Source organism: Gastrolobium bilobum, unplaced genomic scaffold (genome assembly GCF_033153095.1).
Source record: "Gastrolobium bilobum isolate Gb01-03AN ecotype WA unplaced genomic scaffold, APGP_CSIRO_Gbil_v1 utg26468, whole genome shotgun sequence".
Classification (NCBI taxonomy): Eukaryota; Viridiplantae; Streptophyta; class Magnoliopsida; order Fabales; family Fabaceae; genus Gastrolobium; species Gastrolobium bilobum.
Window position 1 is genome coordinate 281,073 of NW_026898419.1, and position 18,149 is coordinate 299,221.

The following is an 18,149-nucleotide window of genomic DNA, read 5'->3' on the forward strand; positions in this document are numbered from 1 at the left end:
ACACAACTAAACCAAAAATATAAAGAATTTGCTTTTTATGAAAAAAATAAAAATCAAACACAGAAGAAATAAAACGCTGAAGCATTTACAAAAGAATTAAAAAATATTATAAAAATTTGTACTAAAAATATATATTATAAAAATAGTCATCAAGCAAATATTATTATTATTATTATACATGAAGAATGTGTTTTTTGTTGATGGCTTTAATATTATTACGGTGAATAAAGATAAATTACTTATATTTATTTCCAAAATAACATTGATTTAAATTGAAAGATTAAAAAATTATTATAACTCTGAAATATATTATAATTATAAAAATATGATAATTTCTGTCCAAAATAATATTATTTTAAATTCAATGTAAACCGAAGAATAACTCGTTTTATACACGGAGAATGTTGGTTTAGATATAGAACATACTTTATCTTTATTGGAGATGATGTTAAAAATGCAACTGTCAAGTTTTACAGCACGTTTAATGGCATATTTTGGCTTTAATTTTTTTAAGAAAAAAAAATGTGTCATTTTAAACGATACATCCTATATTGTTTACTCTCACAGAAAGATAAGATTCACACATTTAAAATTTTTTCTATTCTCTCTCATTTAAAATGATACAACTTTACATCCCTCGAAATGATACACATTTTTCCATTTTTTTAAATGTCTTGTCATTATATCATCTCTTTAGTGCACTTTTTCTTATACTCTAATTTTTTTAATGCGCATGGAAATACTATTGCAATTATTATAAGGGGCTCAACTCAAGTACCATCTCGAATTAATTCAATGATAGTAATAAATTTTTTTTTTGTAATAAGTAATAAAATTTTTTATGAAAAAGTTATCTGAGAGTTTCTTTTAACATAACAATAAAAATATTAGAGTGATATCTTTTTTTACAAATTACTTACTTTTAATTTTGCTGCAAAAAAAAACTTTCGCCGCACTGACATAAAAATGAATGCGTCTCATTGTAAAGAAAAGAGAAAAAAAAAAATTAATGAGGCCTACTCTCTTTTATGTGAGTATGGTAAAGAAAATTTTTTTACAATAAAAATAAAATCATTAAACCCTTTAAATTATCGGAGATGATATATACAAAAATAAAAAATATTCGTAGTTGATTTTAGTTTTGGCCACTTATGACTTATCTTTTTAGTACTATGAGGTTACATCTTAGAGGATAGTTATATTGATAAGCTTTTTTTTTTTTACAAATTTACAAACTACATTATGTCTTACCGGTAAGACTTCAAGAGTGTCTTACTGATAAGACGTAATATAATTTGTAAATAAAAAATTTATAAATATAACATTTTTCTACATCTTATTCCTAGTGTACCTTTTGTTGGAGTGGATTTTTGATACAACGAAGTAGATATTCCATTATCAAAAATGAAAAAAAAAATGTGAAAAAAAATAAACCATAAAAATAAGAGTCGTATAAATATATTATTTTTTTATATTTGATAAAAAATATAATGAGTGGTCGGCACATCTATAATATCGAAAATATTTTCCTTTTGTGGGATAATTTTTAACTTATGGTTACCTCATGTAATAAAAAACAAATAAATAAATAAAAAATCATATATGACTGAATAAAAAGTGTTCTACATCAACCTCACTTGAATAAGGACAAATAGGCCTCACTCTATACAAGACTTAGACATCACCGGCCCAAGTGCCATTCAGCTTCCATAATAAATCATGCTTTTGAGGTGAATGAAGCCTTTCTTTCAATTCTCATGAAATATTTCTGTTGAGATATATAGTTCCATATATTTTGTGATAATAATAATCCGGCACCTTACATTAACTTTTCAAGCTCACTCCTCACTTATAAAATATGAAAGAATAAGAATTCACTTGCCATTCCTGACCTAACCCTCTAAATATCTACATCCTAGTTAGATCACATCCCGTACTTACATTACAAAAAAAGAATAATAGAACCCATTGCGTGGCAAAAATATAATAATAATGAGCCTAACCATGCATTGGACGTTTCCCTTTCCCTTTCGGGTCTATTTCAGCAGTAGCTGAGGTAGTTCCTGTTACAGTAGTAGTAAGAGTGGTACAGTTGTTGCTTGAATCAGTAGTCTGTGAACCAGAGGTACCAGGAGTGGAAGACAATGTTGCAGATTGCCTAGAAGGTCTTCTATATCTGAAACCAGGTACTCCTGGTCTCGTTGGTTCTTCCATGTGACCTGGCTTTCTTGACAGCATCACCACCACACGTCTCATGTTTGGACGTAGATGTGGATCACCTTGAATGCATAGCAGACCCAGTTGAATGCACATGGTTACTTGTTCAACTACCATCGTAGATGCTAATGCCGAATCTACAATTTCTAAACTCTTCCCTTTCTTGTACTGCTTGTATGCCTGTAACCACCAAAAGAGAGAAAACACACACACACACACCACATCCTTAGCAATGTTTCATATCATAATTTATTGAGTTCTATGTTCATTTTTTTTATTTTTTTTAAATTAAACTCTTCAATTCCTTTTGTGATGATGGGAATAAACGCGTGAACTTAACATGTCAACATCTATGTGCCCCATTTTTTTAATATTTTCTAGAACGTGCAAGTAACATCATAACAGCAACCAAAGTTTTCAACCATTTTTAATTTCTTTTTTAATGTCTTGCGGAACTGCGGTAATCAATCAATGGTCGTCACCATTAATTAATTAATGGATCAAATAAAAAAAAAATCTCCAAATACTTACGAAAATGTCAATAAATAAGCCTAAACCGTCAAAATGAACTAAAGGAAGTCAAAAGATGAAAATAGTGTTACCCAATCAAGCAGATTCTGCGAATCCACATCAAAATTAGAGGAGTTTCGTTGGCCAGTGATCAACTCCAATACCAAAACTCCATAGCTGAATACGTCTGCCTTCACAGATAGATTTCCATGCATCACATACTCCGGAGCCATATACCCACTGTATAATTCTCGAGTCTTTTTAGTATCAATCAAAATTACGAGTCTATCAAACACAAATCACAATTACCATTTTCTCTGATATCTTTATTCAATGAGGGAAAGTTAAAACACATGACAAATCGTGCATGTACATTAAACCATGTATTGTAACTTATACATAAGCTTTTGTATTCGTGATAAATCTTAAACAGTATTAACATTCAATTACTTAATCTTAAATGTTTAGGAATCAAATACTTAAAAAAACACCTACCAAAAAAAAAAATATTACAATTTTAAAATCATATATTACATATAGAGGTAGGATCATTTGACACCAGTGTCAAATTTGAAATTTGACACCTCTTCTGAGAGCCGTTAGATCCAAAAAGATCAACGATTCTGATTTGTAAACATGTGACACCATTGATCTTTTTGGATCTAACGGCTCTCAGATGAGGAGTCAAACTTAAATTTGACACCAGTGTCAAAGGATCCTACCTCATATATATATATATATATATATATATATATATATATATATATATATAGGTAGTATCCTTAGATACTAGTGTCAAATTTAAAATTTGACATCTCATCTGAACGTCGTTAGATCAAAAAAGATCAATGGTGTCACATGTTTACAAATCAGAGTCGTTGATTAACAGAAGTTGCTGTCATTCGCAGCTAGATGATATATTAAATTGGGTCTATTATATAGACCAAGATTTACAATTGGTTACATCAGGAAATCAGCTAAACTTAAGGAACAGAAAGCATAAATCAAGCTAATCTATTTACATCAGGAAATCAGCTAAACTTAAGGAACAGAAAGCATAAATCAAGCTAATCTATTTACATCAGGAAATCAGCTAAAACTAAGGAACAGAAAGCATAAATCAAGCTAATCTATTTTAATATACAAGGTAACAAACCGTGATAGTTACAATCAGGATCCTAACAAATTAATGCTACTCTAATACTCCCCCTCAAGGTGGAGCATGGAGGGAGGAGATGCCCAACTTGGAAGTCAAAAAATCGAATTGTTTGGATCCAAGTGCTTTGGTCATAATATCTGCGGGTTGAGAACTAGTGGGGATATGTTGAGTAGAAATAGTCTTGCTGAGAAGATAGTCCCGAACAAAATGGCAATCTAACTCGATATGCTTGGTACGCTCATGGAACACTGGATTAGAAGCAATATGAATAGCAGACTGACTGTCACAAAACAGTTGCATAGGGGCTGCATGAGGAATATCAAGAGAGCTGAGAAAAGACTTTAACCAAATAAGCTCAGAAGTCGCAGCTGCCATGGCACGGTATTCAGCTTCAGCAGAGGAGCGGGATATTGTGTTTTGCTTCTTGGTTTTCCAAGAAATAGGAGAATGTCCAAGAGTAACAAAATAACCAGTGACTGATTTTCGAGTCAAGGGACAACTAGCCCAATCCGAATCACAATAGGCACGAAGAAGAAGATCACTGTCAGATCGAAGAAGGAGTCCTTGGCCAGGATTGGACTTAATGTACCGAAGAACACGAATAGCCGCATCGTAATGTATCTGCATAGGATGCTGCAAAAACTGAGAAAGTGTGTGAACTGCATAACTAAGTTCTGGTCGTGTAATCGTGAGATATACAAGACGGCCAACAATACGTCTATAACGTTTAGGATCATCAAACGGAGGTCCTTCAGCAAGAGCAAGCTTGTGATTGGGATCCATAGGATAAGCAACCGGTTTACAACTTTGAAGTCCACATTCCTTAAGAATATCCAAAGCAAATTTGCGTTGAGTAAGAAACAGACCGGTCTTGCTTCGAGCAAATTCAATGCCAAGAAAATACTTGAGGGGACCAAGATCTTTGATTTTAAACCAGGTTTGTAAATGAGCTTTGACACGGTCACAGAGAGAAGGATCACTACCTGCCAACAAAATATCATCTACATAGACAAGTATAGCAACATAATGGGAACCAGTCGAGTAAGTGAACAACGTATAATCAGCACGAGACTGAACAAAGCCGAAACTGAGGAGAGAACTACGAAGCTTAGCAAACCAATTTCGTGGGGATTGCTTGAGACCATAAAGTGAACGTTGAAGCTTACAGGCGTGACCAGACTTGGTTTGGGAGAAACCGGGAGGAAAACGCATAAAGACTTCTTCATCCAAATCGCCATGGAGAAAGGCATTTTGAACATCCAGCTGAAAAATGCTCCATTTTCGAGCTACAGCTACAGATAAAAATGTACGCACACTTGTCATTTTAGCCACCGGTGCAAAAGTCTCAGTGTAATCTTCTCCTTCGATCTGATTGTTCCCAGCAATAACCAGACGCGCTTTATAGCGTTCAATGGTTCCATCAGAATTGTACTTGATGCGGTACACCCACTTACATGGAATAGCTTTCTTACCAGAAGGGAGAGGTTGAATTTGCCAAGTATGATTGGCTTCCAATGCATCAATTTCGGCTTGCATGGCTTTCTGCCAATGAGGATATTGCATAGCCTCTTTAAATGATTTGGGTTCCAGGTTACTATCCACGGCGGCAAGAAAAATCTGATGGTGCGAAGAAAATAATGCATTAGAAACATAATGATCAATGGAATATTGAATACCTGAGTCGATTGGAGAAGTGGAGAGACGAGGAAAGGGTGTAGTCATTGTGTTGCATACATAATCCTTTAAATGAGATGGGGGACGTCTGGCACGCTGTTCACGAATATCTGCCACAGATGCAGTGTTGGGTTCTGTCAACGGAACCAGTGAACCAGGGACATCCGTGGATGAAGTAATAGAACCCGGAACTGGGGAGGACGAACTCCCCCTGTCATCAAGCTCCGCTGTGGGAGTATCAATAGCAGTAACAGGTGCCACATCATAATCGGTGAAGACAGCTTGTGGTGACGGTACATGGACAGAAGATGCAGATGAAGTTGCAGCCAATGGAAAAATAGTTTCATGAAATAAAACATCACGAGAAACAAATATTTCATGAGTGGAGATATCCATGACCTTCCATCCTTTTTTGTTGAAAGGGTAGCCAACAAACACACACTTACGGGAGCGAGGAGCGAACTTGTCATGTGGTTTGGGTAAAACAGTAGTGTAACATAAACTCCCAAAGACCCGTAAGTGATCATACTTTGGTGGAGTGCCATGCAAAACTTCATAGGGACACTGACCACCAAGGAGTGGAGTCGGTGTCCTGTTGATGAGGTGAGCAGCGGTCAAGATGCATTCTCCCCAAAGAGATATAGGTAAGTGACCATCAAAACGCAAAGCACGAGCCACGTTGAGGATGTGACGATGACGACGTTCAACGCGTCCATTTTGCTGTGGGGTGTAAGTGCATGATAATTGATGATGAATACCGTAGGATGAGAGAGCCTCTTGGACTACAGATGACAAAAATTCAGTCCCATTATCACTCTGAATTCGCTTAACAGATGCATCATATTGGGTGCGAACCAAGTGGAGAAACCGAAGTAAACATGTGGAAGTTTCAGTTTTATTGCGCATCAAAAAAATCCAAACATGTCTACTAAAATCATCGACTACAGTTAAAAAATAGCGGGCACCAGTTGTAGATGCCATATGATATGGCCCCCATATATCACAGTGAAGTAAATCAAAAGGATGTAAACAACGTTTATTATTAATAGGAAAAGGACTTCGTGGTTGTTTGGCTTTACAACAAACGTCACAAGGAGCCAAATTATTTGCATTGGAAATAAAAGGTAACAAAGATAAATAACGGGAAGATGGATGTCCTAGACGACGATGCCATAGTGCTGCAGAATCTGACGTACTGGCAACATGAGCAGAAGCTGATGATGCACACAATATATACACCCCTTCTCGTTCAACACCCGTTCCAATCGTCCTCTTCTGCTTTAGGTCCTGTATCAAACAAACAGAATTAACAAACAATGCCAAGCAAGACTGGCGCAGAAGCTGAGATACAGAAATCAAATTACAAGCCAACGAAGGGACATAAAGAACATTGGAGAGATGAAGAGAAGAGCCCAAAGTAATGCTACCACATTGCGTAGCAATATCATGAACTCCATTCGGCAGTCCCACAGAACAAGGAGAAATAGAATGCACATTGGATAGATAGGAGAGTGTGCCCGTCATGTGTTGGGATGCACCACTGTCGATGATCCAAGATGGGTGTAAAATCTTACCCGTAAGTTTATCAACTGGAGGGGCAGAAGAGACAGCCAAGGACATGAGATGTTGTAGAACTTCTGGTGTAAAATCTGCCATGGAGATGGATGCTGATGACGGCTCAGAAGGAACCGAAGGCAGAGAAGTATGAGCAGCCCGAGCAGATTGTGGGTGAGATCGTGCAGTGGATGAACGACCACGACCACGGCTTCGTCCAGGAGGAGGGCTGCGTCCAGGAGTGGGGCGATCTGGGTAACCAATCAGCTGATAACATCTTGTTATGTCATGATAAGGTTTGCCACAGTAAGTGCATGTGACTTTAGGTTTGGAAGAATCTCCTAGTTCTTTGGAGACAGTACCAGGCGTTGCATATCCCATTGCATCAGAAGGAGAATCCTGAGATCGGACCAATGCCTTGTGCGTTTCCTCTTGAGCTACCATAGAGAACACCCGATTGATACTTGGGAGTGGAGTGGTATTGAGGATTTGGGTAATAAGACTACCATAAGTAGTATGATCCAGACCCATAAGGAACTGATAAATACGATTGTTGTCATCCTCAGTAGTAACAGATTTAGAAAAAGCACAGTCAGCACCAGTGGAACAAGCTGTGAGGGATCGATTAGACTCCAGTTCATCCCAAATAGAACGAAGCTTGGTATAATAATCTATAACAGAAGTACCATTCTGTCTGATGGAGGAAAGTGTAGCCTTCAAGTGGAAGACACGCGGGATATTTGCAACAGAGAAACGCTCGCTGAGATCATCCCAGAGACCTTTTGCAGTTTCAAAACACTTGATAAAAGGTTGAAGTTGGGGATCAATAGTATTATGCAGCCAACTATTGATCATGGAGTTACAAAGAACCCATGCATAAGCTTCGTCCGATGTTGTATCAGTAGGAGCAACAATAGTGCCATCAATAAAACCAAGTTTATTTTTGGCTCGGAGAGCATTTTTTAGAAGCTTAGCCCAATTTTCATAATTGGATTGTCCACGGAGGATGACCGTGGTGAGAACAGCACCAGGATTGTCGGATGGGTGCAGGTAAAAGGGTGACTTAGAATCAGAAACCTTGAAGGTTTTAGGTGCGGAAGTCATGATGAAAAAAAATGAAGGCTTGTTGATCGTCAAGCTCTTGATACCATAACAGAAGTTGCTGTCATTCGCAGCTAGATGATATATTAAATTGGGTCTATTATATAGACCAAGATTTACAATTGGTTACATCAGGAAATCAGCTAAACTTAAGGAACAGAAAGCATAAATCAAGCTAATCTATTTTAATATACAAGGTAACAAACCGTGATAGTTACAATCAGGATCCTAACAAATTAATGCTACTCTAATATTGATCTTTTTTGATCTAATGACTCTCAAATGAGGTGTCAAAGAATCTTACCTCATATATATATATATATATATATATGAGAAAATATTTTCTCATGTTCCATGAGAATTCAATTCTCATGTTGTGGCTCTTCGATTTGCGTGCAAAGCTTTTCTTTTCTTTTTCTCTTTTTAATAAATGTGGGACCCACCATTAGTTGAGTCACAACATGAGAAAATCAAATCTCTCTCTCTCTCTCTCTCTCTCTATATATATATATATATATATATATGGTTCGTTTTTCCTGCGGTAAGCCCAATACGACGTCATTTTGGCGCGAAAATCATGGTGTTTTTGTAATTTTAATTTATTTCAGGGTTATTATAATCTTTATAATTATAATTTTTTAATATTTCAATCCCAAAATGACGTCGTTTTGAGAGTAAATGCAGATAATTTATCTGCAATAACTGCAGAAATATTTTTCTGATATATATATATATATATATATATATATATATATATATATATATATATATCTTTGAGTTTATCTTTTTCTTTAGTGAATGCAGATAAGTTATCTCCATCGAGCCCAAAATAATGTCATAATTTATTCAAAGGCTATAATAGATTTTATCATTATATGTTTTTAATCTTTCAATTCAAAACGATGTCATTTTGGGAGGAAATACAGATAATTTATCTGCATTCATGGTAGAAATATTAAAGCATATATATATATAGGGCTTATCATTTCTCAAGCAGCTTGAGGTAACTTTATCTCCAGCTACTAAATCATAACCGTACAAAAATATATCAATAGCGATAAAAAAAGAGATAGAAAAAGAAAATCATAACCATTAAAAGGTGAATTAATTAATATAATGAAATAAATAATCAAAACGACGTAGTTTTGGAATGGATGGAGATAAATATATCTCAAGCTGATTGATAAATATATCTCAAGCTGATTGATAAATATTTTTCTCATATATATATATACATATATATGGGTTTTATAAGAGTTACGTTGTAAGAGAAGTGATTGTGTAATGTTATGGAGATTCGTTTTGCGTGCCGTAATTTTTTTTTTTTTTTTCAAAAAGTGTGAACCCCACAAAATATTGTGTGTGTAGGAATTTTTTTTTTGTCATGTTAAATGATGAATGCAAACCCATACATATATATATATATATATATATATGAATAAATAAATCTTATGTAGTAGGAACAAAGTTCCTCTCATGTTAGTGAGAACTCGATTTCCGTGTTAATAATTTTTTTCTTTTTCCTTTTTTTGTAGTGAATGCAGATAAGTTATCTCCATCGAGCGCAAAATAATGTCATAATTTATTCAAAGGCTATAATAGTTTTTATCATTTTATGTTTTTAATCTTTCAACTCAAAACAACGTCATTTTGAGAGGGAATATAGATAATTTATCTGCATTCATGGTAAAAATATTAAAGCATATATATATATATATATATATATATATATATATATATATATATATATATATATATATATAAGGCTTATCATTTCTCAAGCAGCTTCAGATAACTTTATCTCCAGCTACTAAATCATAACCGTACAAAAATATATCAATGGCGATAAAAGAAGAGATAGAAAAAAGAAATCATAACCATTAAAAGGTGAATTAATTAATATAAGAAAATAAATAATCAAAACGACGTAGTTTTCAAATGGATGGAGATAAATATATCTCAAGCTGATTGATAAATATTTTTCTCATATATATATATATATAAGAATAAATAAATCTTATGTAGTAGGAACAAAGTTCCTCTCATGTTAGTGAAAGCTCGATTTCCGTGTTAATAATTTTTTCCTTTTTTTTTTTTTTTAAAAAACTAATGGGTCCACTTGGTTGTATGTGTAAAAAAAAAAGCTCCTCACATGTTGTATAAGAAAATGCAACCATATATATATATATATATATAGAGAGAGAGAAATGATAGTCTCATGTTACATAAGACACATATCTCATGTCATACACCCATAGAATTTTGTGTCAATTTTTTCTTTTCTTTTTAAATTGTGGACCCCACATATTTGTGTCACCCACATGAGAGTATTATCTCATGTAACATGAGATTAGTAAACCTCATATATATATATATAGGGGAAAACATTTATGCAGACACTTTAGATAAGATTGTCTACAGCTACCCCTTTTTAACTAAGTACGACCGGTCGTACATTAAAAGTGCATTTTCTCTCTCCACCACGTCAGCCGACAGTGTCTGAGGAGAGAGAAAAAGAGAGCACATTTATTGTTATAAGTTATAAATAAGTACGACTGGTCGTACTTAGTTTAAAAGGGGTAGCTGCAGATAACCTTATCTAAAGTGTCTGTAGAAATACTTTTTCCATATATATATATATATATATGGTTAATTATTTCTCCGATGACCAGAGATAACTTATCTCTAGTGAGCCCAAAACAACGTCATTTTGGGATTAAAAGAAAAGTATTTTTATAATTATAATTTATTACAGGGTTATATTAGCCACTGGAGAAACGCTTAACCTTATATGTATATGGGTTAAGCGTTCCTCCACCGACCGGAGATAACCAATCTCCAATGAACCCAAAACGATGTCGTTTCGGTTGATAAAAATGAATTTTTGTAATTCTAATTTATTACAGGGTTATATCAGTCTTTATTATTTTAAATTTTTAATCCTCCAACCTCAAAACGATGTCATTTTTTACTCACTGAAAATAAGTTATTTCGAGTGACTGAATATAACTTATCTCCAATGAACTCAAAACGACATCATTTTGGGGTTGAGAAAAAAATATTTTTGTAATTCTAATTTATTCTAGGATTATATTAGTCTTTATTATTTTAATTATTTTAATTTTCTAATTCCAAAAAATGAGGTCGTTTTGAAATTGAGAAAAATGTATTTTTAGAATTTTAATATATTTCAGGGTTATATTAGTCTTTACAATTTTAATTTTTTAATCTTTCAAACCCAAAACGATGTCGTGATGGGTTCACTGGAGATAACTTAGCTCGAGTAAACCCAAAACGACATCATTTTGGGTTGAAAAAAATTTATTTTTATAATTCTAATTTATTTCAGGGTTATATTAATTTTTATCATTTTAATTTATTCCAAGATTATATTCCAAGATTATATTAGTCTTTAATATTCTAATTTAAAATTGTATTGTATATGAAATTGCTAACTTTCCCATCTTACATATTTCTTTTATATATATATATATACACAAAATCTTACAATCTTCCATATTTTGTTTTGGACAAAAAGCATCATATGTTTCTTTTAAAAGCAACTTAATTTTGTTGACAGTTTACTCACTTGAACTTTTACGGCCCGGGTTAAATTTTAAATTTATTTTCATCTAATCATTCAGATTAACTTATTTAATAAAGAAAAAATGGCGAATGTTAACCTTGATAAAGAAAGAAAATGCTTAAACTTAAATTTAATGAAGAAAGAATCTGATCTTTTTTAACTCTAGTACTTATATAACACTATTTTTATATTATTTGATTCATGTCTAATTAAAAAGAATATTGTAAAGACTTTACCTGGTTTTTAATTTTAAATATTAATGTAACGTTTTCTTTTTCTTTTTTTACTTTTTCTTCTTGAATGACTTATGTTACTGTGTAGGGGGATTGTTTTTATTTTATTTATTTTTATTTGTTTACGTTGAAGCAGTCTGCATACTTTTTACTATAATGTTTCATTCTTTTTGTTTCGTTTACCTTTATTATGGAAACTAGAAAAAGTTATTAAGTTAAATCCTAAATCGTAAATAATAATACTAATAACGATAATAATATTAAATTAATCGTGTATATATATATGGGAAATGATATTCTAACAACTAATTAAGATTACTACTAATCAATTTCACCTTAGATTGATTATGTGATCCAACGGTTATATTTATTTCCATCTTTGTATGGTTATGATTTTTCATATTTAATATTTATTTTCACCTTTGTATGATTATGATTTCTCATATTTAATTATTTCACATTAAATATAGGGAATCATGACCATACAAAGGTGAAAATAAATATAATTGTTGGGTCAATATAATCGATATAACTGTAAAATTGATTAATAGTAACACTAATTGATTGTTACAATATCCTACCCCTATATATATATATATATTTATATTTTAAAATTATTATAAACTTTTTATGCATACAATTTCAAATTAATTATATTTCTTTATCAAATTTGATAATCTTAAATCATTAAGATATCCTTAAAACGAAATTACTAATTCATAAACAACTATTATACTTATGTTGGACATCCATGTATGTATTTATGAGTAATTTAAAGACGTAATTCAATAATTGTATGTAGAAATATTTTATTTTATTATTTTGGGTGGTCGGTATGCTATTAACCTATGTGTGATTAGATAAGTTTATTTGTGTAATATATAAAAACCAGCTTACATAATAAAAAATTTATTAAAAAATTCAAAAAAAAAAATCAAGAAAAATATTTTATCTTTTCCTAAAATAGAATAAAAAACATACATACACTTACTTGGTTCCAGCAACACGTGTATTGACCTGGGTTTGATCTTCTGGGAAGAGACGTGCCATTCCAAAGTCTGCAATCTTGGGCGTCCATTTGTCATCAAGCAAGATGTTACTAGCTTTAATGTCACGATGTATGATGCAATGGTGCGAGTCTTCGTGCAGATAAAGCAATCCCTTCGCCACACCCGTTATTATTCCATACCTAAGTTTCCAATCAAGCTGCTCTCTCTTACCCGATTCTGCATCCATTCAAACTTACTGTTACATTATAAAAAAAAAAAGAGCAACAAACAGAAAATGTTAATTATAAAGTTGGTAAAAATTTTAATATAGTTATTTTCTTTCTTTTAATTTTTTACCCCCGTTCATGAGACTAATTATCATTCAATTAAGGAGCACAAAAAATATGCAGTCTTACCATAAGAATATGTTTTTCTATTAATAGTGTCAGTAACATTAGTTGTTTATGATAAAAATAAGAAATGCCCCCACATAACCAACCATCATATATCAGTTTATTTTAACATGATCAGATCAGATTTAGTGGGATTAGTGGCTATTCCACAACAACAAATGAATATAGAAAATAAGAGTTTATGTTTGGGAAGTTTCCATTATCCTTCCTAGGAAGTAGAAATGTGTTCCAAACTTGAAATTTTTTGGCTTTTAAGTCCCCACGCTACCTTGTATTTATTGTCGCATGTGCTTCGTTGAAAATGAAAAGAGAAAATGGTAGGGATGGTTCATCAAACAGAAGTTGTCATGGCTTTGTTAAGATGGGTGAGAGGAGTAGTTTGATTTTGAACATTATGTTGTTTAGGCAAGGCATCCAATGGATCCAATTAATGAATGATTTTATGTATGTGAAAGTCAAGGTACTCACGACAAATAAAACATTTTTGTATTTGAAGAAAGGTAAAGATGGTAGGAGGCGTTCCACGGGGTTGGCAGATATGATAAAGTTTAAATTGATAAAAGTTGACGGTCAGTGACAATTCAATTAGACCCGATTTGATTTGTTGAGTCCAAATTCGATTAGTCGAGTCCTTTACGGTTTCAGACTCAGGTGGTATCTAAAAAAGTATTGAAAAAAGCTAAATTCACCAATAAAAAAAAAAAATGTTTCGGATGGAGGGAACGAAGTGGAAAAGACCAATTGGGAATTTGGGACCACTGAAAGATTTCACTAAGGAAAGGATACCTACGGAAATTCCATATTCCAGAGTCAGAAAATGAATATTGGGTTGAAGGGAAAAGTCATTCACATCCCTCATGGCAAAAAATTAGGGAACTCAATCATAGTTATCTTAAATTTAAATTAATTTCATTTCTTATAAATAATGATCATCAATTGAAATGCCTGCAGGTTAAATCTTTTGTTAACTGACAAAAAGCATGGTTCAGAAACAATCCTAATTACAATAAAAAAAAATGTGAATGGCTTTTATTCATCTCATGATTTTATTAAACAAAATAAGGAACGGCGCAGAAGCACTTAGCACTTACTGAATAGAAGCTTGTCAAGGCTCTCATGAGGGACATACTCATAAACAAGTAGCTTCTCTGTGCCATGGACACAATAACCCAACAAATTTACCACATTCCGATGCTGCACACGAGCCAATAACTTGGCCTCATTCGTGAACTCCTTCTTCCCTTGATTTGAGGTGTGTGATAACTTCTTCACCGCAATCTCTCTCCCATCATTCAGCTTCCCCTGTGAGGAAAAAATAAACAAAACAAAAGGTTTTAACCAAAAAATAAATTCCCACAAATTAGAATACTAGAATTAGGGAAAACCAAAGAGGAACCGTTTTACTTTTTGAGGAATTTTCTTCAAAGAAAAGTAAAACACAAGAAAAGCTATCAAGTTCTTGAGTCCGACCATTGATTTGGAAGAGAGAACTTTCAAAATTCCAAAATCTTGTAGGCTGTGTCTGAATTCATTTCAGAAAACATGTACTTTAACCAAAAGAAAGCTTTCTCAGTTTTTTCTTCCTGCCACTTTCCCTAGCAACCAAACACAAAACAATTAATAAAATTGCTCATTGATTTTACCTTGAAGACAGGTCCAAAACCTCCCTGACCTAGCTTGTGAAGAGCACTGAAATTCTTGGTGGCAGCAGCCAAGGTTTCATAGGCAAAGATCTTCTGCTCCTGTGCAGCCATTCTCTGTATGTCAGCTTCATTGTTTCGCTCTGATCAAAACACAACCGAGCAGAAACAGAGAAGAAGAGAACCCTACTATAATCAGGCAACTCATCAACCAGAAAATAAAATTCATACTGAAAAAGAAAGAAAATAAGAAAGGAAAAACTGGGTTTTGTTGGACTACCTTTACCGAAACCGAATTTGAAGTGTTTGCCAAGACTCTGAAGAAATTTGTCCATGGCGGCGTCTATGGTTCCCAATCCCTAGACCAGCCCATGAAACGGAAACAGATGGATTGTTGAGGCAAAGTTGTGATCTTTTTTGTTAACTGAAATTGGGTTTACGAGGAAATGAGAGGTGATGCAGAGAAAGTGGGAGTTAGGAAGAAAAAAATGAATAAGAAATAGAGTTAGTTTCGTGTAAGGGAAAAGACGAACATAACATAGATATCTGCTATAACAATGAGAACTGAAAACGAGAAACGTGTCTTCTTGTTGACTTGAGGACGCCTGCTTGACTCGGTGATGAGAAGGGTCAAAGCAAGTGGGAAGCAGATCTTTATTCAATAAATTCATTATCTGACAATTTTTATTTTTATTTTTTATAACAAGGAAACCTAAAAGTATTACATAACAGTGACCAATCTAGGCCACACTATACCCCTATAATCTCTATTCAGAAACTCTATATAACCAGGAGGGGGAACCTCAAAAAAGTGAGTACCCCAACTACAGCTATGAGCTAAATTTGCAATAAAATCAGCAACTCCATTACCCTCCCTATACACGTGCGTGAACTTCACCTGCCAGTCAAGTGTCAACAACTGATTAATCCTATGTAGCAGGAAACCAAGAGGGTGGTTAGGTAAGCACCCTTCTTCCACCAATTTTAAGGCAACCTTCGAGTCCCCTTCAACAAACACTCTTCGATAACCCTTGTCCCAAGCAGTTTGAAGTCCTAAGAACATGCCCCAGACTTCGGCCAGAACAGAGCTACCTGCCCCCAAATTCCTTGCAAAACCTGATAACCAACAGCCCCTTTCATCCCTAAGCACACCCCCACAACCACATTGACTGTTTCGCCTCCTAGCTGAACCATCTACATTCACCTTAATCCAACCAGAGGGAGGGCTAAGCCATTTGACCAGGACTTCAACTTTGTTCACCTGCGATAAACCAGCATGCCTATACATCTTGCTCGCCTCCATGAAATTAGAGAGAAAGATGCAAATTTTCCTAGCCAGACTCTCCACATCAGAAATCTGGTTTTCAAAAACAAACAAGTTTATATCCTTCCATAGGAACCAACATACAATCCCAAATAACAAGCAACCCCTCTCCCCTCTCAATGCGCACCTTCTCTGGGATAGGTTAGATTGCATCCAATCTGCAAAAGGGAGGTTCATAAATTCCAGCCAAGCACCTGGACTAATGAATCTTCTCCAAACAGCTTGGGACCGGCTGCAGTCTCTTAAAACATGAACACAGCTTTCAGAATGAGACATACACCTAGGACAGACATCAGAAATAGCCATATGCCTTTGTACTCTTCTCCTATTAGTAAGTAAATTTTCCCCAAGTGCAAGCTAGAGAAAGGTTTTTATCCTAGGAGGTCCTCCCCAATCCCAAACAGCATTCCACTGAAACTGATTATCATCTGAATTCTCTCCAACTAAGTTACAGTAGGCTGTCTTTATAGAGAATTTACCATCCTGGGATGCCTCCCAAATCACCATATCATCCCCATTCGAACGAAGAGGAGGGCAGGTTCCTGCCACCAAACTCATGGCTTCAACCGAAATATAGTCCTCAAAGGCCTGCCAATTCCAATCTCCATTGGGTGTCACCATATTTGCAATCTTAGCACTCAAGCTCTCATCAGGTATATCCTGGGTCCTGTGTTCCAAAAGTGGACCAATAGATAACCACTTATCATGCCAAAAGGAACTACCCATTCCATTGCCAACCATTACTCTAGAACCCTCCATTATTTGAGGCCACACCCGAGTTATGCCTTGCCACAAATTTGACGAACCAGATTTCTTTACTATGGTGGGAATTAGCTTATCCTCCACCTTATACTTATGCCTCAACACCCTGGCCCATAGGTCTTCCTTGTTGCTTAACAATCCATGAGCTATCTTCATAAGACACGCCTTGTTCATTTGCCTCAAGTTTCTGATACCCAGTCCCTCATCACCTTTAGGTTTACAAATAGTGTTCCAAGGCAAAGCATGCACTTTCTTGGCCTCCCTACTCGAACCCCACACAAAACCCCTCATTTTTTGTTCAATTTCATCACAAGTACCCAGAGGAATGAGAGAGGTTTGCATAGAGTAAATGGGGAGAGAAGCAAGGACAGACTTTGTCAAAGTTACTCTCCCTGCCATAGACAAGGATTTCTGCTTCCAAGCACTAAGCTTATTATTAGTCCTCTCAAGGATAAACCTGAAAGTTTTCCTATTAACTCTCTTATGTAGAATAGGCATACCCAAATACTTGCCTAAATCAGCAGTGCAAGAGAAATGCATGACCTGGCTCAGCTACTTCCTTCTAGTATGATTCACATTTTTAGAGAAGAAGACCCGAGACTTAGTGGTACTAACTTTCTGGCCCGAAGCAAGGCAAAACCTATCCAGGATACTAGTGACCAACTCAGCTTGACCCACTGAAGCTTCCATAAATAGGAGCAGGTCATCAGCAAAGAAGAGGTGAGAAATAGGAGGGCCTCTCCTCCCAAGCTTAACAGGGAGCCAATCCTTCTTATCCATGGCAGAAGAGATCATGTGACCCAACCGTTCAATACAGAGTACAAAAAGGTAAGGGGAAAGGGGATCTCCTTGTCTAATCCCTCTAGTGGGCTTGAACTCCTCAGTCTGGGATCCATTCCAAAGTAAGTTCATAGAAGAAGATGACACACAGGCCATAATAAGACTGATAAGTGCTTCAGGGAACCCAGCCATCAACATAGACTCTTG

At 34.7% G+C, this 18,149-nt stretch overlaps 1 protein-coding gene across 4 annotated transcripts; it reads right to left on the bottom strand.

Annotated features, from left to right (window-relative positions):
* Window positions 1-1,610: 1,610 nt before the first annotated feature.
* Window positions 1,611-15,639, bottom strand: LOC133316121 (cysteine-rich receptor-like protein kinase 43). 4 transcript variants are annotated; one of them, XM_061517831.1, is made up of 6 exons: window positions 15,357-15,639; window positions 15,080-15,219; window positions 14,528-14,738; window positions 13,026-13,260; window positions 2,820-2,967; window positions 1,611-2,397 (listed from the first exon to the last, which is right to left on the bottom strand). In XM_061517831.1, the coding sequence occupies exons 1-6, from the start codon at window positions 15,409-15,411 to the stop codon at window positions 1,999-2,001; spliced, it is 1,188 nt and encodes a 395-aa protein (XP_061373815.1). In that variant the 5' UTR covers window positions 15,412-15,639; the 3' UTR covers window positions 1,611-1,998. The 4 variants fall into 4 exon arrangements, with proteins under 4 accessions (XP_061373815.1, XP_061373816.1, XP_061373817.1 ...); XM_061517832.1 differs by having other exon boundaries at window positions 15,080-15,262; XM_061517833.1 differs by having other exon boundaries at window positions 15,080-15,265; window positions 15,357-15,408.
* Between the last annotated feature and the right edge of the window lie 2,510 nt (window positions 15,640-18,149).

Excerpts from the sequence above, each read along its gene's own strand:
- LOC133316121 (XM_061517831.1), bottom strand. The coding sequence starts at position 15,411 with ATGGACAAATTTCTTCAGAGTCTTGGCAAACACTTCAAATTCGGTTTC. Across the intron at positions 15,220-15,356 it reads CAAATTCGGTTTCGGTAAAG|AGCGAAACAATGAAGCTGAC; the intron begins GTAGTCCAACAA and ends TGTTTTGATCAG. Across the intron at positions 13,261-14,527 it reads CCTTGACAAGCTTCTATTCA|AATCGGGTAAGAGAGAGCAG; the intron begins GTAAGTGCTAAG and ends GAATGGATGCAG.